Raw genomic sequence first — 23,523 nt, forward strand, 5'->3', positions numbered from 1 at the left:
TCTGTTTTGCTCCAATGTTGAAAGTTTCATCTGCATTAGTCTTGTCTCTATAAACCCATCCAGTCACAGTATTTGCACTGTTGAAGAATTTCTCTCTTATTTTTTGTCTGTCCTTATCATCAGTCCTTATTCTGGAAACTGTCTCTTCCTTGTGTTTGTCTTTAGATATAGGATCCTCTTTTCCCATGTCTGCATCATCTTTCATAAGTCTGCTACAGATGTGTAATTCTATGCTCATCACTTCAAAGCTGCTTGGTTTAGGGTCCAGTCAAGCCACCAGGGCCATGTCCAAATCACATAAATGTAGTCTCCATCACCATGTCCGTCCATATTCCATTCCAGCTTGATATTGCTGAACATGTTCCCCTTTGAGGAATCTTTCTAATGTTTAGCCATCCAACTTTTCCATATACCCAAGGTAAACTAAACCATATCTAGCATACCATATATGGTCAGATGCAGAGGTATGGAATCATGAGCTTCACTACTAGAAGATGGAGTGCCCATTCACGTTCTCTCTCTGCCAGGACAAATAGCATGATGAGGAATATTGGTTGATGGGGTTCTCAAGCCAAGGTTTTGCTGTACATTTCTCATCAGCTATAGATTCTAGCTCTTTCTGCAGTCCATCATAACTTTCCACTCATTTCAGAATTGGATGTAGAACCTCTTCTGCCACAACACACAAAGCTCTAGTGTTCTTAGGGAAATTCTTTCCCTGGAGCATTTGTTGAGCACCATCAACTGAAGATTTCATTACTTCCTCAAGACCACTGTTAGCCATAAGAACTCCAATGCAACCGACAAAACTCATCAAACAAGTGAGGATATGCCAACTTTACATGAAGGCCCACTCGACATAACTGAAGATCAGCTGTAAAAATGGTACAAGTCTGTCGGGTTAACCTTGTAAGTTGCTGAGCCTCCATCATTGTTGTTGGGTCAGATGGAGTCATTGAGGAGGTATCTGAAACATACTTGAGTCTTTGGTTTGACATCTTGTCCTTGTTCTCTCGCTAGCTTGGTGTTGAACCCACCAAATTCTGGTGTCAATGGTTATGTTGCTATGCTTTTGAGGAACTGAAAATCCATAGTCTTAGACCTATTGAGAAGTACCTTCTGTTGTGTGAGAACCTTTACTGGCAATACTCTCTTCTATACTATTGTCTCAGGTAGGGAGGACTTCTTTGGACTGTAATATCGAGAGATGTGTACATCTTCTAGCTCTAATTTCACATGTTCTTTTTTGATTCTAGGAATACGCTTAACGTTGTCATCATATCTATCAGTGTTCTGTGGAGACTTTGTCAAGATCATAGCCAAGGCATGTGCTGAAGGTAGACAGTTTGGAGATGAAATTGTAGCATCAAAGTTATCCACAATAACTTGAACTAGACAATGGTCATCAAGTTGTATACCACTTGCAGATATGTCTTGGGTTGCAGCTGATGCTGCAGCAGATGCTTTAAAGCATTCTATCTCCTTATATGACAGCATAAACTAAAGGAGTAAAATTGGATTAGATACTTCTTCCCACGAAAGACATTGAGTGTGATCTGTAGAGATGTTGGTTTTTATTTTGTAATGATACTTGTTATCATATTATTTTTAAGTATATTTGTCAGTTGGTTTTCATTCTTTGGACTGAGATGATCTAGAAGCTATGCCACTGCAGTACTACTAGAGCTCATGCAAGTGCTATAATTGTCTGCATTATTTTTCAACTCTTTACATTCATGTTAAATCTGTCCACTGGTGACTTCAAGCATGAAGTCTTTATCATCAATACTTTCATCATCAGCAAGCTTTATGACAAATGATGATGCACCCCAAAAAACAAGGATACTTGGTAGTCCATGAACACAAAAAAAACAAGTTCTCCATTGAAATATCCTTCAAGGTTTGATACAAAAGTCCCACGCTTCAGAGTTCCACCATTATTATTATAAACTTTGTAGATATCAGAGATGACCATATCATTGTCTTCTCCCTGGTCAATTCAATTACTGTCTTCAGAAAAGCCTCTTCAGCTTCCACTTCACTCTCAGCAGAAGCTACTCTTCCTTACATGAATCTTTTCTGGCAGTCATCATGATAGCACCCATCTGCAGCATACAAGTTGCTCATTGGCCAACTCAATCTCAGCTGCACAATGAATCTTTTCACTTGTTGCAGACGTCAGTTATGGCTTCTTCAAATGATGTACTTGGCTGCAGCCCTACTGTTTGACAAAGATAAGCTAGATGTCAACGAGATGGATGGAGTGGATCATAATCAAGTGTGCAATTTTCACCACAAAATATGCAGTGGTTCTGAAATCTGAAGACTACTCCATTCGATCATCTAAGTCTCTTCTGTGGTGGGGGCTCACTCAGTGAGCTCTCCACACTTCTTTTTGTTTCTACTCTCTTGACATATACTTTCGAGGTGTACACTTTCAAGTTCTTCTCTCTACTTACTAGCTTCAATTATGGTTCTAATCCACACAGCACCAGATTTTATAAGATCTTTAGAGTTTCTCACAATCAAAAAAGCAGTTATCAGCTTGCAAATTCATGAAACCTGAAAAAATCACGATTTGTCAAAATTCTCAATTTTCAAATCTCTGATACTAGGCAGCCTAAGTTAATTGTTATGCATGTTTGATTCTACCGGATTTTTCAAATTTAGTACCTCCTATCTTTTGAACTATACACTCAGTATCTGAATAAGGGTGTTTATTAGAATTCTGTACATCTTGCACCTATAATAAAGATCCTCCAGAGAAAGAACTGCTACCTCTTTAACAAATCCCTACTGTTTAAAAAGGAAATCTCTTTACTTGGGAAGGATTATGTAGCAATTGTGTAAAATGACAACTGAGAACATGGTTCATTAAAGAGAATAAACTCTACCTTCAAATAGGCATAAGATTCTATGCATTTTGTATTTTATAAAATCACCAGCCCTGGATTTCATTCAACAGTGTTTGATACAAACCTGTAAACGATAAAGGAAACTTTATGACACTATTTATTTTACCTTTCACCTTGCTAATCATCCTACGCTTTCACTAGGTCTATATTTCTTAGACAAGCATCCAGTATTACAGGCATCTTGAATTTACATAGTGTAAATGCAGCTTTTTATAGAAGCCAATTGTGTATATAATAATTAATTAAGCTTTGTTTTTCAACTTGGTGATTAGGGTTAAATTATACTAAAGATATTTTGTCCGTTTTACATGTAAACATTGTTCAGTCTATTTTGGATTGTTACTGCTGTAATTTGTTTGTTAATTGTTGTTGAGTAGTTCTTGAAAAGATTGTTTATCCTGTAGTTATCAGTGTTGGAATTACACTGTAACAGTTATAAGTTTCTGGAAATAGGATCAAGGTTTTTTGATGACTGACAGACCAGGAGAAGTCTTCGAAGTGTAAAGAACATTTCTTTGGAAATTCGTTTCGTTTGTATTGGATGTAGCTTAGAGTAACACAGATGTAAGTTTATTTCTTTACTGAAATTTGTATATATTCTGTTTAATGTTTGTGGTGTTTTGTAGTTATATCAAACTATAATCAATGCTTTGTTTGTTATGGAATTTCTATTTAACAGTTTTAGTAAGTTTGTATATTTTGTTTGTTTTCAGTTCTTGAACCTCGTCGCCTTGCACTACTAGCAAAGTACTCCTCATTGGTTCTCTGGTCTTGGAGTAATGACCAACTATAAGCCCTTACAGCAACGGTCAACTTAAGTTGTAGTGTTAAGTGATTTAAAGCTTTAAGTTGCTTTAAAGTGTTTAGTGATGTCAACTTGAACTTTATATCAAATTTTAATAAAGTGTGACGTGAGTAACAGATCTGTGTCTTTTCTACATCTCATCCCTGTGGCTTTGAAGAAAACGGCAGCTACATTAGTTCAAGAAAATCTCGTGATTGAAAATGCAGGAATCTAGCGAAGTTGCTGGGTCTATAGTCAGTGAAGATTGTCTCGATGAAGTGATACAAGAGCAAATAAAAACTTTGAAAAATGCCCAAACTGCTGCTCTGTCTGCCGTGACCAAAAGGAGAAATGAGATCTTTAGACTAATGGATAATTGTGATAATCTTCATCTGGTGAAGTCTGAAGTGATTATTTTGTGCAAATTACGTGATAAATATGATGAATGTTTTCAGCAATATGAGAAGCATTTAACAGATTCCAGTGAACGAAACACAGTAAATAAGAGGCATTCAGAAAATACAGCATCTATCGATCATTTCATTACAGAAATGAATAATTGGGTCAAGGAAAGTGAATTGCAATTAACTGCAGACCTTGATAGAAAAAGTCTTTGTTCCTCATCCACTACCAGGACCAAGTCCAGCAGAACTAGTGTAAGATCTGCTCGCCTCAAAGAGAAAGCTAGACTGGCAGAATTGATGGCTCAACATGCTATGAGAGAAAAAGCAAAAGTGATGGAAGAGCAAGAACTCAGACTTAAGCAGGAGAGGGAAGAGCAAGAATTTAGACTTAGAAAAAAGAAAGAACAATTAGAATTAGAAACAAAAATTGCTATGTCTCAAGCAAGGGAAAGAGTTTATGCTGAAGCTGACAATATATCGGATATCATGCCAAAAGATACTCCTTCCCAGTTGAATCCAAATGTAGACCCGTTCCAACCACAACCTTCGGATATAACAGTAGATACTCCTCAGTTGAAAGTGAACGTTCCAGTAGTTCTAGCCATTGTCGGTTCCCTGAGCCAAATCTTGATATGCAACTACAGTCCCAACAAGAGATGCTCCTGAAGACACAGCAACACATGACTGCAGCAATGTTGCTTCCAAGCATAGAAGTACCAAAATTTAAAGGTGATCCTATTGAGTTTGCCACTTTCATGATGGCATTTGATGCCAGAATTGCTCCAAATGCTTCGGGTGATGCTGACAAACTGTACTACTTGGATCAGCAACTTGAAGGGGAAGCCAAAGACTTGATAGGTGGATGCTTGTATATGAGTTCTTCAGAAGGATATACTTCAGCAAGGAGTTTGCTCAGTCAAGAGTATGGCGATCCCTACAAGGTGTCAATGGCATATATTAAGAAACTTATTTCTTGGTCTGCACTGAAATACGAAGATCCTCATGGCTTGTATACATTTGCTTTATTCCTTATTAAGTGCAGACATGCCATGACCAACTTGTCACACATGGAAGTACTAAATCATCTTCCTAACCTTCAAGCAGTTGTTAAAAAACTTCCAACATACCTTCAGAACAAGTGGTGTAGCCTGGCTGGACATTTGAGGGAAGAAAAGGGAGGAGTTGATTTTGCAGATTTGGTTGAATTTGTTTATAAAAAGGCAAAGGCAGCAAACGACCCAACGTTCAGCAAGTTTGCTCTTCAAATTCAAAATATTATTCAAAGCCTGAAAACAACTCTGGTAGCTTCAAACTCAGATATTGTCAACAAAAGAACAAAAGTTCAAGCTTTGCTACCCAAGCAGAACTGAATCCAGAAAATAGAAAGACAACATTAGTCTCTGAGAAAGAGAAATCATGTCCACTGTGCAAGAAAAACCATGATCTTGATGATTGTTGGAATTTTGTTAAGAAGACCTCTGAAGAAAAAATAGATTTCCTTAAGGAGAGAAGGTTGTGTTTTGGATGCTTTGGTCTCAACCATACCTCTAAAGGATGTATGAAAAGGAAGCAATGTAAGACGTGCTGTAAGAGGCATCCCACATCATTGCATATCGAAGGATTCAAGCTACATAAAGACAATGATAGCTCGTCTAGAAAAGTAGCAAGTGAAATTATTGTTAGCACATGTACTACCAATCATGTCAGTGAAGTAAATACAATATTACAGGCTATTCTCCCAGTAAAAGTATATCAGAAAGGAAACCAAGTAGTTTTGGACACTTATGCCTTTTTTGATAATGGCAGCACTGGTTGTTTCATCACAGAGAGTTTACGAGAGCAGATTGGTGCATCTGGAACAGAGACATGTTTAAAGCTCCAAACCATGCATGGCGTAAACATTGTGAATACTTTGGCGGTTAATAATTTGTGTGTTACAGATATGGAAGGAAACAACACTATTGATTTGCCAAAAACCTTTACTCGTCAAGATATCCCAGTGAGTCATCAACAGATACCAAAACCAGAATTGCTCAGAAAGGTAGCCGGTCTGAGGAATATTGCTGATCTGATTCCTGATTATAGAGCAGATCTGGAGATTGGTTTGTTGATTGGCAGTAATTGCCCTAAAGCACTGCAACCATTAGAAGTGCTTCCAGCCAAGGGTCAAGATTCCTTTGCAGTTCTTTACCACCATGGATGGACTGTTAGTGGCCCTCTACATTTTAAATACTCTTCAGAGAAGAACAGTATTTCATGTCACCATGTCTTTCTTCAGGAAGTTGAAAGGGTAAAGGAGTGTATTCATCCTGCAGCTGTGGTCCATATGTTTGAAAGAGACTTTAGTGAGAAAGATGTTGGTAGAGTTCCTGATGAGAAGGGTCTGTCACAAGAAGATCAACAGTTCCTCAAAGAAGTTGCAGAAAACATTCAGTTTACCAATGGACACTACCAGCTTCCCTTACCATTAGAAACCAATAAAGTTAACTTGGTAAACAATAGAGAACAGGCAGTGAAACGAGCACAATGGCAAAGAAGAAAAATGAAACTAAACCCAAAGTACCATGAAGATTATGTGGAATTTGTCGAGAAATTGGTGTCGTATGATGAACAGCCTGCATGGTATCTACCTCATCACGGTGTCTACCATCCAAAGAAGCCAAATAAGATTAGAGTAGTCTTTGACTGTAGTGCTAAATACCAGGGTAGTTCCCTTAATGACAATTTTGATGCAAGGTCCTGATATGACTAATTCCCTTGTTGGAGTGCTCATCCAAGATTTCGTCTAGAGAGGGTGGCCTTGATGGGTGACATAGAATCTATGTTTTACCAAGTGCAGGTACCAAAAGTTCAACATAAATACCTTAGATTCTTATGGTGGCCTGGTGGTGAACTTGAAAGCGAACTTACAGAGTATCGAATGGGTGTTCACATCTTTGGAGCAGTATCATCACCTAGCATCGCCAATTACGCTTTGAGGGCAGCAGCTGACCATGCAAAGGATAAGTATGGTCCAGATGTAGAATGCACCATTAAGACTAATTTTTATGTGGATGATTATTTAAAGTCTGTACCCTCAGAAGAGCAGGCATTAAGACTTGTGAAAGACGTTACGTCAGCATTGAAGGAACGAGGTTTTCGGCTGACAAAGTTTGTGAGTAACAGCAAGCTGGTGTTGAAATCAATCCCGCAAGAGGACCGTTCAAAAGATCTTCAAACTTGTGATCTTGACTATGATGAACTTCATGCAGAAAGAGTTCTTGGTCTTCAGTGGAATATTGAAAATGACTACTTTACTTTCTCCGCAAGCTTGGACCCAAAACCACTTACAAGGAGAGGTATTTTGTCAACAGTATGTTCCCTCTATGATCCTCTTGGTTTTGTCTCTCTTTTCTTTTGCCAGCTAAGAGAATTCTTCGCGAAGTTTGTCAGGATAGCAGCTTGGGATGGGATGATGTTATTCCCGAAAAATACCAGCAGCCCTGGAGAAGGTGGCTTGATGATTTACCAATCCTGGGTAACTTAAAGATTCCAAGATGTGTCAAGCCAAAGGAATTTGGTACAGTGACTTCCACAAAGCTGCACATGTTTTTAGATGCTAGTAATGAAGGCTATGGTGCTGCAGCATACATAAGACTTTCCGATAGCAGTGGGAGGATTTTCTACTGCTCTTCTGATGGGGAAAGTCTAGAGTGTGTCCTGTAAAGGCAACAACCATACCCCGACCTGGAATTGACTGTTGCAGTGGTGTCCATAAATCTAGCACAACACATTTTGAAAGAGCTGCAGATTACAGTGGACCAGACATTCTATCACACAGATTCTACAACAGTTCTTCACTATATTTTTAGTGATAGAAAGAGGTTTCCTATATTTGTTGCAAATAGAGTGAAAATAATTAAGGATTTCTCTGAAAATACACAGTGGAGATATGTTCAGAGTAAAGAGAATCCTGCTGATATTGCATCAAGAGGTTTCACAAGTCAGCAAATGCTGAACAGTAACATTTGGTTTGATGGCCCATATTTTCTTAGAGGACCAGAGGAGCTGTGGAAAAATGACATGCCTCAAGATGATGTTGAATTGGAAGGATCTACAAGTTTTGCAGTACATCCAGAAGATGAGGAGGGAAATGCTGTTGATAAGTTTCTTAAGTAATATTATTCTTCATGGCATCGGTTGAGGAAGGCTGTTGCAGTGTATCACCGTCTTTTTTTCATACTGAAATCTAAGAGACAAACTAGACTTAATGGTTCAATTACAGCAGATGAATTAGATGCTGCTGGAAAAGCAGTCATCAGATATATCCAGAAGAAAACTTTTAGTAAGGAAGTGGCACTCTTACAAAAGAGCGAAGGGTCAAAGGGCCGAGGACTTTGTAGTAGCAGTAGCATTTATAAACTAGATCCCTTCATTGATCCGCAAGACAGGCTTCTTCGCGTTAATGGACGGCTCTCCAAAGCAGAAATTTCAGCTGACGAAAAACATCCAATGATATTACCTAGAAAGAGCCATATTACCACTTTGATTATTCGTTACACACATGAAAAATTAGCTCATGCTGGACGCAACCATGTGATGGCAAAACTTAGAGAACTTTACTGGATTATCCGTACCAATGCAAGTGTCCGTCAGGTTCTACAAAGATGTGTCATTTGCAGAAAAATGAGAAACCCTGTTCTTAACCAGAAGATGGCTGATTTACCATTGGAAAGAGTAATTCCAGCTGCTCCATTCACACACACAGGTGTTGACTTCTTTGGGCCACAGGAAGTCAAAGAAGGAAGGCAAATCAGGAAGAGGTACGGTGTATTGTTTACTTGCTTGTCTTCAAGAGCAATTCATATAGAGACAGCCAATTCCTTAGACACATCGTCCTTCATAAATGCTTTAAGAAGGTTTGTTGCTAGAAGAGGAAATGTAAGGAAGATTTGGTGTGACAATGGGACAAACTTTCATGGAGCCGAGAAGGAGTTGAGGAAGTCACTGCAAGAGATGAATGATGATCAGATCAGAGCTTTCCTCTCAAAAGAAAGCATCAGCTGGACCTTCAATCCCCCTACAGCTAGTCATATGGGAGGTGTGTGGGAACGTCAGATTAGAACTGTGAGAAAGGTCTTGACTCATCTCTTCAAAGAACAGGCTGGACGACCTGGATGATAGGAGTTTTACCGCACTCTTCTCACAGAAGTTGAGGCTATAGTGAATGACCGTCCTTTGACCCACAGTCAGTGACAGTCCAGATGACTTACAACCACTCAGTCCAGCACAGCTTCTCACACAGAAATCAAGTGTTGTGATGCCACCACCTGGTGTTTTTCAGAAAGGAGATATGTATCTGAGACAGAGGTGGCGATATGTTCAATTCTTGGCTAACTTATTCTGGACTAGATGCGAAAAGAATATTTATCACATTACAAGAGAGACAGAAGTGGAACAAGGAAAAGCGGCACATTCAAGTTGGTGATATTGTCCTTGTAAAAGATGATAATCAGTTTAAGGAGTAACTGGATGATGGGTCGTGTTATCAGCACTGAAAAGGACAGAACCGGTTTGTACGAAGTGTAGTTTGAAGACACAAACATCAGAGCTCCATCGACCCATTCAAAAGCTTGTTCTTCTCCTTGCAGTAGAGGAACAATGATTATAATAGTTATTTTTATTAGGATCAAAGGATTTGAGAGTATATTACATTTAATATAGATGTTATTTATATCACCTGCATTTATAGATATGATTGATTTTGATAAACAAATAATTTGTTTATAGGGCCGAGAATGTAAATGCAGCTTTTTATAGAAGCCAATTGTGTATATATAATTAATTGAAAGCTTTGTTTTTCAACTTGTGATTAGGGTTAATTATACTAAAGATATTTGTCCGTTTTACATGTAAACATTGTTCAGTCTATTTTGGATTGTTACTGCTGTAATTTGTTTGTTAATTGTTGTTGAGTAGTTCTTGAAAAGATTGTTTATCCTGGTAGTTATCAGTGTTGGAATTACAACTGTAACAGTTATAAGTTTTTGGAAATAGGATCAAGTTTTTTTTGATGATGACAGACAGGAGAAGTCTTCGAAGTGTAAAGAAACATTTCTTTGGAAATTCGTTTCGTTTGTATTGGATGTAGCTTAGAGTAACACAGATGTAAGTTTATTTCTGTTTACTGAAATTTGTATATATTCTGTTTAATGTTTGTGGTGTTTTGTAGTTATATCAAACTATAATCAATGCTTTGTTTGTTATGGAATTTCTATTTAACAGTTTTAGTAAGTTTGTATATTTTGTTGTTTTCAGTTTCTTGAACCTCGTCGCCTTGCACTACTAGCAAAGTACTCCTCATTGGTTCTCTGGTCTTGGAGTAATGACCAACTATAAGCCCTTACAGCAACGGTCAACTTAAGTTGTAGTGTTAAGTGATTTAAAGCTTTAAGTTGCTTTAAAGTGTTTAGTGATGTCAACTTGAACTTTATATCAAACTTTAATAAAGTGTGACGTGAGTAACAGATCTGTGTCTTTTCTACATCTCATCCCTGTGGCTTTGAAGAAAACGGCAGCTACATAGGGATGGTTATCGTTCAAAATTATTCAGAGACCTCTGAAACTATGAACAATATGAAGTTTAACTATCTATTGGTTGCTGTGAAATCTTGAAGAAAACTGTAATTTCATGGATCATCTTCGATGATGGTGGCCATCTTGGATTTTTAAATAATGATGCCAGTCACTGAATATGCATAACAGACAAATGTAATCCATAAAAGTATGAATTAATATTTGTCTGTATTTTACCAGTTAAACTGGTAGTTTTAAGAGATTTATTGAACTGAGTATCTAATGGCGACCATCTCAAATATTTCAATTTCTCCAAGGGTGCAAATGTGGCACACATCAGCATCTTCAATTTGGGGCTTATAAAGAGTCAAAACAAAAACCCATTCCAACTAACTATGCACCACATAATGCACACCTCGGTTAGATTGAGTAATCGCATATAAACCCCTTAATTGATGGGCCAGAAGTCTAGAAACTAATACATCCCATATGTGCAGTATGTTAGAGGTGTGGGTTCCCCTCCGCTCTTATCAGGCCATGAGGGTGTGAAACTACCAGTCAGTTCCGAGATCTCCTCCCACCAATGGGTAAGTTTCTAATGTAAAGAACAAAGGTATGTATTTGTGTAAGAACAAATAGCAAATTTTAAAAGTAATTTGTACTTTTCCAAAATACAAATATGAAGTTGTTAACATGAATGGCCCATCTCAGCCACCCATCACACTGGAACCTGGGCAGGAGGGCAAAGTGGAGGGCAGACTGACAGGTGGAAGGAGATTTCCCCTACCTGTCAGTAGTTTACTACCTTGTCACTAGCCTTTCCAGATTACATTCGCAAGCTAAAACCTGTATAAAGAATGTCAGGCTTCTATGATAGGAAAAAATACAAATTACTTTTAAAATTTGCAGTACTGAAATATTTTTTTTTCCTACTTTACCAGTTGCTGCAGTCATCAAAATTTATCTCCACAGAGCCAACGACATCTACCACAGAGCCAACTACAACTCCTAAATCTAACATCACAAGGGGTTACTGCCGTAAGTATTTCAGATATGCCAATAGTGGTAATGTTAATTTTACTTGGATACTCACAGAAATCAATTGAAGTACATTGTCCATGGTATTATATCTCAATCATCTATATTCTCAAATATAAATAAATATAGATATACAAGAGTCAGCTCTTAGATCTTAGATGAATATGTAAGGTTTATGTTTTTGCAGTCAAGGCTTCGGGAAACTGCTACAAACTTGCATAAAATGTCAGAATAACATATTGTGAAGGTGTATGATAACTGACTAGAGTCCAAAAGACCAGTGGAGGCAAAACAGATTCAACAGAAAATGTTTGTAGGTATGAATGCATATTTAGGATGAACAAAATAATTGCATTGCTAGACATGCAATATAAGAGGTTTACTGAGGAGGAAAAATAAGATTATTCGGACTGCAGATCCAGGTCGAGAGAAACATATATATAATATATATATATATAGATATATATATATATATATATATATATATATATATATATATATATATATATATATATATTATATATATATATATATATTTGTGTCTGTGTGTGTTTGTAGCAGTTTTAGATAATAATATGAAAAATACAAGCGGTGAATTAGAAAAAGTAATAAAGTGAGGAAAACTTATGGTCCAGTGAAGCAAATGTGTGGAAAACGTTCAAGAAATGAAATGGAATTAGAGATGATATTTGAGGTAAATGCTGCCCTGAGTCCTGAATCAAGTGAGAGAAGTATTGATGGAAATTTCGAAAGCTCGTGGATGTCAATGGAAGGGATGAGAAGATGACGAATGGAAAGAAACCTAGGAAATATTCTTCGTGAAAACTGTAAAAAATAAGTTTCCATCCATAATCAAAACAATTTGGACATGAAAAAACAATAAGAACATCAGCAGAGGCGTCTGATCCTTTCTGTCGACCTGCTATGTCTCATTTCATTTCTCTCCCAGAGCACTGATCTCTGTGAAGTTATCATGTTTATAAATTCATTGTTTTCATTTTGTTTTCCATTTATCTTCCATCATTAGCGAACTGTGGAAACGCCCCAATCAGTGTGGATGGAATAAGGATAGTCAATGGAACAGCAGCTGCAAAAAATGAGTATCCTTACCAAGTTTTTGTTTCTTCGGACATTGGCCGTTGTGGAGGCTCAATTATAAAGAAAAAATGGGTCATGACAGCAGCCCACTGCCTTCGTAACAATAATGGGCAAGTATTGGGGGCCTGTATAGCTTCTCTTTTGGACGTGACAACACATGATAATCCCCTCGAGTTTCTGTTTGATTTAAAAGAAAATTGAAAATATTTAAGACGACTCAATCGAGATATATTTAATATTTGTTATTGAGTACAGCAGAAGATAAGCAATCATTGAGTTGCGTGTGAGGTAAATATACGTCATATGCTTGGGCTACTTTAATTCAAATTTATCCAAAAGTTCTAGTCCTGCCTCTCTTTCATAAATATCAAATTCACTCTCACTCGGTTAATAGAGTAACTATATTAGCTTTTAATTGCCGTAGAAATAAAATTCACATCCTGTTGATAAAGTGGTTACTTGTGATGTTCTAAGTTATATCAGCTAAAAATTGAGAATGCTCAATAAATCTACTGACTTATTCACAATATTCCGAGATCACTAATAATGTTGACAATGCGCAGTGTAAGTATTGTAAAACTTGCATTGGGAGTAAACATAAGACATTTAGCACACAGTTAAGAACCTTGTCTTACGGAGAAGTTCTCATGTGTCAAATGTTAAACCTTTTTCCCTTCATGTGGCTAAACAATTCAGCAGTATAGGTACAAATATTCAATTCTTCCAGTCATATTTGACTGTTTACCTGAAGAATCAAGTATGACTGAAAGAACAGAATGTCTAGTCCTTGTAACGCTGAAATATTTAACCACGTCAGAAAGACAACGTTTAACATTTGCTAAATAGGTTTAAAAGCAAGTACCATTTTCCTTTATTTTTCACCAATTTGTAGTACCCATGTTAACATTCATATATTGACTAAATTCCACTAAGCGTTATGAATATATTTAAATATCTAGCAGCTTCTACAAAATGAAAAGGGCTGAACCACTGGATGTGGAAATGAATATTAGAATTACACAAAGGACTGAATCAATCACGTTTCTGCAGGAGCAATGCTTCGTTATCTACCCTGACGGTCGGTTATGGTAGCAGGAGACGTCAGAAACAAATGTCTGTAAGCGCAGTCCGTTACATTGTTCATGAAGACTTTGATCCTTACCTACAAGGCGAAGATTTACTCCGGTGGGTAAGTAAAAAATACCGTTCCACTTAATTTTAATAGAACTAAAGTCTTGATTAAACTAAAGTGATGATAGCATTTGGAAATGCCTTTTCCATTTAATATTTTAGGGGACACAGTCAAAAGAGGATAGATATACCAATAACTGCTGCCTTGCTTTTTTTTTAATCTACCAATTTTCAGGGAAATCTTCTAATTAGCTTAAAAAATATTTCATTTTCACACTATAGCACTCTGATATTGCCCTCATTGAGCTTCAGACCGAACTCAACTTTGAAACCAGCGAAGCAGTCAAGCCCATCTGTCTGGGAGAGGAATCAGATATAATCGGTGGAATGCAAGGAGTAGTCAGTGGTTGGGGATATTTATACTATGGTAAGTATTACAAGTAGGACGCCCTGAAGGCGATAATTCGCGAATCTTCAAGTTAATCAATCAAAGGGTTAACTAAGTATCTCTAAACCCTCTGCTACGTGATTGTTATCATTAATTGCATTTCAAATAGTCTTAAATAATTTTTTTTTTACTTTCGATACTTTTGAAGATATTAGCATTTGAATGGCGTTAGGACTGGGCTACCAGAAATGAGTCCGTCTCCAGTAAGACTTCGCTTCGCTCGTAATTATTCAAGAATTATATTATCACAGTTCGTGCCAATAAGATGATTTTTCAGTATCAGTTACTACTCTATCAACTATTTAAGGACTTTTTTTTTTTTTTTTTACGTTAGAGAGGTCACGCACAACCGTATATGTATGTTACAATAAAACTCACAAAACAAAATGTCCTGCCAGGCTAATTATTTATCAGCTCAGTTGGTTCCGCATCTTACAATCCAGCGAAATGCCCATGGATATCCTTAGCCCATTGGCGGTACCATCGTTAATGCCAATGTCAAGAATAACGTAACCCTGATAAGTAAACTAAATAGTGCACAGATTAATGGTTAATCCAGGCTTGTGAGTTTTGATGTAGTATAAGTATTCACAAAGGTGCCAATTGATGATCCCCTGGGGTTTTTGTCGGAATTATTAGAGAACACACAGCTTCATATCCCACTTTATAAAAGCACTCTAATTGAACTGACTCAATTATGTGTGAAAGAATTAAATGATAAATCTTACTCCAACAGGAATTTGTTTAAAAGAAAATATTAAACAACAAAATTCTATGTAATGTAGCATGGTTCACTTATGTTGACGACATAATTTGTGTATGGCCAGGGAATGAAGACGTAAAGAACTTTGTTGCCAAGTTAAATCAATTAGTACCATCAATTTGGATGTCCTCATGCGGAGAAATACAGAAAACCTAATATTTCTTCCTGTGTGCATTTTTACTTCCGTCGTCAAAGTAATAAGGTAGAAATCAGTGCCCACATCTATGTTTTTAAGAAAGCAATACGTATATGTAGCCCTGAATATATTGATGAGGAAACAGACAAGATTAAGAATACAAAAAAAAATCAAAATATTCTTATAGTGGCAAAAAGACTATCAAAATCAGAAAGACCCTTACAACACAGACAATTCCCTTGTACTAACTTGTAATAATAACAAGAAAGATATGCCCACCCTCTTAAGAATTTTGGCGTTAATGTCACATTGAAGAACAAAAAAAAAAAAATGAAACTTGTGCTTATAAAGAACTCTCCCGACAATACCAAAGTATTTCATAAATAAAATTCCCTGCAAGTCTTGTGACACTTTCATATTGGTCAAACGGGATAAGCACCGAAAAAAGAGAACAGAGCAACATAAGAAATTGTGTAGATATGCACAGGGGAACAGTTGGTATTATTGTACATGTTAGTGAGAACATCAACTGGGAAGGGCGAAATCACAGCGTATTCCAATAATGCACCGGGAGTGAATAGCATTGAATCTAGCCTTATAAAAGAAAGTTATAGCATTAGTATGAATATCAGTCAAGGTAGGTATAAATTCGATCCAAAAGATATTGCTAAAATGTTTGAATTTTAAGGTAGATAGTAGAGATGTTTGGAAAAACAGGATTATCATATTATCTGTAAGCACAGTACGGAGATGTCAGTAGAGGAGATCGGACCAAGTTGACACACTTAGTTTCGGTTACTTTGAATCAGAAAGCAAACATATTTGCAAGGTTCTTATCATCGTGAAAAAAAAAATATTTCTCTTATCATAATGCAAGAAATGCGAAAGCAATGTGAGGAAATGATAGGACACTAATCTCATTATCCTTACGAAAATCCAAGAACAAAGCATAGATCATATAAATAGACTTATTATTGTTATTAAATAATGTGGGGCAAGCCGGCACATGTGCCAAACGTACCCCTTTTTTTTCTCAAGCCAACTTGCCCATCCCTACATTTGCATTTGGTACGAAAACACTTCCCAGTTTCACAAGAATCCTTGAATGATAAGTTTAATGGCGAAAAAATCTTTAATCCATAAGGAAACTATGCTATAACTGAAAAAATAATCTTTTATGAATGTAAGATGTTATGACGAAACACCCAAGATAAAAAAAATTTACTTACTACCATCAAATCAAACTTTGGTTTATAAATTCGATCACCTACGTCCTATCTTCATGGAACTTTGTGGGTACTTGAGGAACCACGTGGTAATTACGCAGTTGTGTATGAGATTCATTTATTGGTAAACATTGAAGTTATTTCGAGTCGGCCAACTTACCCCTGTAGCCAACTTGCCCCGGTCTCCCCCTGCTATTGACATCTCCAGTCCCAACTCCCAGTCCCGCCTGCCTCTAACGGTTTTTTGTAGATTCGAATGATCGTCAGTATTGTCTCTGTAGTATTGGGAATAGGAAGGGAATCTAAGGGTACGAAAGCGACTAGAGTGTCAGCGTTCCTTTTATTGTAAGGTGACTTTGCATGGAACCAGTGGTTATTCAGCAACGGGACCATTGGCTTTACGTGACTTCCGAACCACGTCGAGAGTGAACTTTTATCATATGTAACCTTCTTCTGGATTTCACAAATATATATAATATAGTCTAATAATCGGGTACAATATACATTGGTATACCCCCACTGTGTATACAAATTATTCGTCTACGAAGAAAAAAGTTGTTTTCGTCAAAATGCATTTTTAAGCGTTAAAAAAAAAAAAAAAACGGTCGGGTCAGGTCGGGCCACAGCAGATGAGACGATTTTTTCAAGGTCTAGAGATTTTTAATCTAAGAATTTGCTGTGGTCAAAATGACAACCATTTTATTCATATAAATTGTTATTTAAGCGTGGAAAACTTTTTGATTCAACTTATATGTCGAACGTGAAAATCGCGCACTTATGGAACTTCATTGGGAACATTTTTCAAAACATGCGGTACCACCTTCACAAATTGAGTAGAATATACATTGTTATACACCATTATACAGACAATTTATAGAGACAATGTTATATATTAATAGTGCAGCGAAGCGTTTTTAGAAAATGCCTATCAAAAAAGTTGAAAGACCAAAATTCGGGGAAAAAATGCATTTTCAGGATTTTAACATCAACATTTATCGAACCATAAGTCTACCACCACAAAGCTTCATCATTATATATCATTAAGCAAGGTAAATTTACGTACTTTAATTTCGTATATAATATGTTTTAAAGATAAAATGCTTGTTAGGAGTACAACGCGAAGCGTAAAAATAAATTGCTATTTCGGAGACGTTTTGCTCCCCTAAAAAATTTTTGCTAGGAGGCCCGAACGTTTTTTCTTTTTCTGCCCTTTTTTTTTTTCGTTGCTAGGGACCTGTCAGAAGACATTGGTGATGGAAATTATTTGGTCCACAAATGTTTTTCACGGTTTGACCCTTAAATCCCCCTCCTATATGTATTAGGGCTGTTGCCTCGTATAATAAGGGCGGGCCTTTATGAGGTAATGTTAGAACTTCCGATAATCTTACGTTAAGTCGTTGGTACTGCACTTCCATATTCATTGGAGTGTCTTGGGGTTTGTAGATCACTTACGAAGTCGTATTATCTTCTTTGGTTATGACGACGATGTGCTAAACTCATGATGATTCGGCAATGATGTGAGGTTCTAGTAGAAACGACGAAGATACAAAAAATACTTATATTCTCTGAGATTACATGGTGAAGAATCAAGTAGGATTGTACAGGTCTTCTAATGACGATAGCTTGATCGCTTCCACCAATGATGATGGCTAATTCTATTCTGTCCCGACTACCATCTCCGTTACAAGTCATAAGGGAAGCAGACAGTTAGGCTCGAACATATGAAAATACATACAAAATGAGACACTACAGATCACGTAGGCCTTTTGAATTATAGGTCGCGGTAGTTGTCTCAAGCAGGAGCTTGGACTAATGTTTCAAAACAAATGAATGACCACAGATGACTGCATGTCATCTTAGCCTACACACTTTTGTCGTCTACTGTCTGATCACATTCCTGCAAGCAATCTGGTTGACCTCTTTTAGTTTTAGTCCTTTATATATATGGAATAACATTCCATATTTTTATTATGTAATCACTTACATAAAAGCTCGGTCAGCTACCAAAACCAACCATTGAGTATTACTCAAGCTTGACTTGCATTTGAACTTATAGGATGTGGACACGACACTATGTGAATATATAGAGATATAGAAAATAGAATACTTATAAGTAAAAAAAAATTCATGGTGTACACAATACAGATTCAAGTAATAAGATATAAGACAAACAATATGCTTATAATGATATTCCGTAAATAATAGTGATCACGTGATATATACTGATACAGTTTTCACTTCATCTCATTAAGATACATATGCTACAGAAAATACTAATGTACTCTGATTAATCGCATAAAATAAAGATTAATATGATAAAAATCATATTTTAACTGATAAAAATTTCATATGAATTGATAAAAAATTATTAATGTTTATGCTGATTGATTCGTTATTGATTATGCTAACTGTTTATATATCTGCAGTTATTGGTAAGATAAAAGGTAACAGATTGATTATAGGCTACCTGATTTATTTATACATATTGTATATGGATTCATATAATTATGATTATATATGTGCACTTTAAATAGATTCCTAGTGCGTACACGCAAAAAAAATATTTCGATTCTGTTATTTATGATCATTTATAATAGATTCCTTGTGCGTACACGCAAAGATATATTTCGACTCCGTTCAAAGTGTTTATTGTTTTGCTTAGCTGTTGACCCTGTTTACGTTTGAAGTGTTTATTGTTTTGCTTATTTTGACTCTTGCTTTGTTCAGTTGTAACAGTTCTGCGCTCCAACCCAGATATTCAATGCTCGCGATCTCTTCGGTTAAGGAATTTTCTTGTTTAGATACGGTTTTTTAACAATAGGCACGGATGTTTCTATATTTTTTAGTCCAATTAATGGTTCTTTGCAGTATGATGCGGGATTGCGGGATAATGCGTCAGCTATGATAATTGCTTTCCCAGGTAGATATCTTAACTTGGCTCCAAAACCTGAATGATCACATGTCACCGAATTCCTTTGGGGCTGTGATTAAAGCCTTTGAAAAACTCGGTAAGTGACTTATGGTCAGTAAGGACTTTAATAGGATAGCCGTAGATTATGAACTTAAAATGTACTAGTGAGTTAACAATACCTAGCCCTTCCTTGCCTATTACTGCATATTTACTTTCAGAGGGCTTTAGTTTATGTGAATAAAAAAGCTATAGGAAAGAAAACTGTTTTATCATATTACTGAAGTAGTACCCCTCTTACCCCTTGGTCTGAGGCGTCTGTTGCTATAAAAAAAAATTCTTATTTGTTAAATTAGGGATTTTTAAGTTAGGTGAGCTGCATTATTCCGCTTTTTTAAGATATCGAACGCCTGTCGATGCTTTTCAGACCATAATAAATCTACGCTCTTCTTCGTAAGATCTGTTAAAGGAGCTGTCATGATTGAAGAGTTACATATTTACATACGATTGTAGTACCCACTACAGCACAAAAGTGCTGTATCCCTTTTTTACGTTAATAGGTACCGGAAGTTATGAATAGCCGACACCTTACCATGGACTACTTTTAAGACCTTGACCAGACACATAAAACCTAGATAAACATGTTCGGTTTTTTTAAAACTCACATTTAGATATTTTACTCTGAGATTATTGTCTTTGTCTCTGTAGCACTAGCTCTAGTTTATGTGAATGTACTTCTAAGGTATTTAGAAAAGATTATAAGACCAACCATATAAGCATGTAGGGTATCCCCTAAAAGTCTCCAAACACTATATTGTAATTGGGGCGCAACGTAAGCCGAGGCTTACGTAAAAATTGAAAATGTCCCCTGAGTGCGCTGAAAACGGTGTATGAGGTACAATCACTTAGGTAATGGTATCTGGTAAAAGCCTTTAAAGTAAGTCCAAGCTGGTGAAAAATTTATTGTTAACCTAACAGAGATAAGATGTCATCGGTACATGGCACTGAAACTATCGGGAGTCGTTTCCTTGTATAAGCGACAGAAATCTACGCAGATACGCCAAGTTCCATCTTTTATGGCATGACATTTGAGGGAAAAATTATATGGGCTTATTTGATTTCCTAATGACTCCTATTACTAACATTTTTCAACTTCGTCATTTATCTCTATTTTGAAATTTCATTGAGAGTCTATACGAAGGTACGTATATAGCTTTATGTTTGTCCTTAGACCGTATTTTATGTTAAATTACATCCGTTTTCCCCAGAGAACACTCGCTAGTGAGAAACTTCCTGGTATTCAGATAATAGATAAAAAAAAATTTCTGCTGAATCACCTCTGCCTTTAATGACTTGACGGATAGTACTTTAGATAGAGTCATAAGAGAGATTCATCTACGACTGGTTTGGCGTGATTAAAAATTAGCAACAATAAAAAAAATGCGATATTTATATGTATAGGTTTTTGTGATTTCTAGATTAACTTGTTGCTGCAAGTCAACCGTGTCTAGGGCTTTGTTCACGGAAATCATTATATTTCAGAGTGTCGGGAAGGATTATAATTTCATTTCCCAGCAAGGTCTTTTTACACGCACTAAGACATTCGAGGGTGCATGCTTCTCGAGATTTTGCGTGCAAACTGCGACTGCGGATGTGGAGAATTCTGTTGGGTCATTTGAACAATGTTACGATTTTATGAGACAAATGTATAGTTCCTCTATATAAGTTATTATTTGATTAACTGTCTCGTTTTTTTTTCAACGGACGGATTTTAATATGTTTGAAGGTTTATAGGATTTTCCTTTGATAAACACACCTTATTTTGCAGGAGGTAAGATATATTTTTGTATCCCCTAGATGGATATCTTACAATTACACTAGATACAGATCAATGTTTTTTATAACTATAGAGGGCATCTGTAAGCGCTCGCTTATCCGGACTTCTCATTAGGGAAGTTCGAACAACGTGTACTAAAGGAATAAAACAAGATATTCTAATTTTTACGTCGCGTACAGTCGGGCTTATCCACCACTACTTATAATAACTTATAGTATTAAAAACAACGAGAACCTGCTCTGATTACTTGATACAGTCCGCGTGATGCATAGGAAAAGTCCTTTTTAATTTTTTCAACATCGTCTCCCTCTCCTCCGCTGAAGTCGCTTATGTGGAATGTGCTTTGCTTTGAACACTCGGCAGATTTAACTGACCCTGACCGTCTGACTAGATGACACAGTGACCAAGTGTGCATAAGCACGATTTTTTGTTTCTGACATTTAGGGCTACTGTTTACCTATTTCTTTTGATAATAATTAGGATTCTTCTCTTAATTACCATCGGCAACGTATTGTGTGTTTTTAGCCTTATGTTGCTGGTTACGTATAAAGCAACGAACGTATGAATGACTTGAACTATACAGGAACTGAGCGATTACTATTAAGACAAGTTATCTCTACTGCATTCAATATTAACTGTTTGTACTTGCTGTTGTTTACTTCATTCTTTGCTAAAATTTGAAATAGTGAAGGATCCTGGTCAGTGCATTTAGCCTAATGAAAGTTTTTTACAGACATGTTATTCCTTGCAATCCAGCGTATTTTTAAAGTTAAAGTTGAGTCATTGAGGTTCGATATTTTTTATATAACTCAAAAAACTCAAAAAAACTGCGATCGAGACTTTGCAAAGGAGCATATTGTCATTACCCGAAATAGTGTTACCCTCTAATTTATCAGATTTGTACGGAGTTCCACTTGTTTTTGTGTGTTTTCTAATCAGTACGGGGCCTAATGACCCTATCCATGCATCTGTATAAAATACAGACGTCCACTGCGTAAACGCATATTCATGTTTAATATGATTTGTTACGTAAGGATAGTAATCACCCCAAAATGATAAAATTACAAACAGTATATGATTATGATATTTTCAGTAGAAACTTCTGAAACAGAAAAACTCAAAAGATGAAAAAAACTCGCAGTAGCGAAATCTCAATGATGTAGATAATTTCTGTAAAAAAGTAAGATTAAGAATGTCTTGTAACTTCAGCCACGGAGAATAACGAAATTCGACCTGCAAAGGAAAAACACTCAAAGTTTACTCCAAATAATAAAAAGGTTGTACTTATGCTTGATTTTTGTGGGAAGTCATGGTGTTCGATAACGACACACGGCCTTGGTCCGCCTTCTGTTTTTTAGCGGATGACCTGTTTGGCTTCAGTTTTTTCCCGTGCGCGTTTGTTTCGATGATTCGAGCCCTTGAAGATCCGATGCTGCAGACGCTTTCGGTTTGTTTCTTGAAGTGCCGGAAACGCTTACTAACGATATTTTCTGAATGATTCTAATGAGAGACGAAGCCTGCGTTGCCATATGAAAAAGGACAAAAGGGTTTGTTTCTTGAAGTTATTCACTACTGAAAAAACGCTCACTAAACGATGATACTAAGTTGCTTGAAAGAACCTCTTGTTTCGTCGTCGTTGACTTGTGTAATGAGACATTATTCGTTGTTCGTCAGAAGACGTTGAGAGTTCTTGTTTTTCTGAAGTCGCTTACTAAACGATGATACTAGGTTGCTTGAGAATCTGCTGCTTTCGTCGTCGTTGACTTCTGATGATACATTGTTCATTATTCTTTTTGGTTTTTTTCTTCGGGAAGACGTTGCAGAGTTCTTCTGGTAATCTGCCACCAATATAGGGCTGTTGCCTCGTATAATAGGCGCCCTATGAGGTAATGTTAGACTTCCGATAATCTTACGCTAAGTCGGTTGGTTATTGCACTTCCATATTCCCATTGGAGTGGTCTTGGGGTTTGTAGATCACTTACGAGTCGGTATTATCTTCTTTGTTATGATGGCGATGTGTTAAAACTCATGATGATTCGGCAATGATGTAGGTTCTAGTAGAAACCACGAAGTACAAAAATACTTATATTCTCTGAGATTACATGGTGAAGATCAAGTAGGATTGTACAGGTCTTCTAATGACGATAGCTTGATCGCTTCTGCCAATGATGATGGCTAATTCTATTCTGTCCCCGACTACCATCTCCGTTACAGTCATAAAGGAAGCAGACAGTAGCTCGAAAAATATGAAACATACATACAAAAATGAGACACACTACA

The 23,523-nt window shown here is 36.7% G+C and overlaps 2 protein-coding genes across 3 annotated transcripts in view; both read left to right on the forward strand.

The window, feature by feature from the left end:
• The window catches only part of LOC135212127 (mite allergen Der f 3-like), a 91,271-nt gene that overhangs the window by 11,681 nt on the left and 56,067 nt on the right, over positions 1-23,523 (forward strand). Inside the window, exons 3-6 of one of the 2 annotated variants that reach the window (XM_064245527.1) lie at positions 11,631-11,696; positions 12,724-12,904; positions 13,845-13,983; positions 14,208-14,352. In XM_064245527.1, coding sequence (XP_064101597.1) covers positions 12,870-12,904; positions 13,845-13,983; positions 14,208-14,352 — 319 coding nt within the window. In that variant the 5' untranslated portion in view covers positions 11,631-11,696; positions 12,724-12,869. Of the gene's footprint in view, positions 1-11,040; positions 11,697-12,723; positions 12,905-13,844; positions 13,984-14,207; positions 14,353-23,523 lie in introns of those variants that run through there. The other variant, XM_064245526.1, reaches the window with a different exon arrangement.
• On the forward strand, positions 4,784-5,473 carry LOC135212227 (uncharacterized). Its single transcript, XM_064245668.1, has one exon. The coding sequence runs from the start codon at positions 4,784-4,786 to the stop codon at positions 5,471-5,473; it is 690 nt and encodes a 229-aa protein (XP_064101738.1).

The sequence above is a fragment of the Macrobrachium nipponense genome, chromosome 40 (assembly GCF_015104395.2).
Source record: "Macrobrachium nipponense isolate FS-2020 chromosome 40, ASM1510439v2, whole genome shotgun sequence".
In the NCBI taxonomy this organism is placed as follows: Eukaryota; Metazoa; Arthropoda; class Malacostraca; order Decapoda; family Palaemonidae; genus Macrobrachium; species Macrobrachium nipponense.

What these genes read in the sequence shown, in the direction of transcription:
- LOC135212227 (XM_064245668.1), top strand. Translation starts at nt 4,784, where the DNA reads ATGACTGCAGCAATGTTGCTTCCAAGCATAGAAGTACCAAAATTTAAA.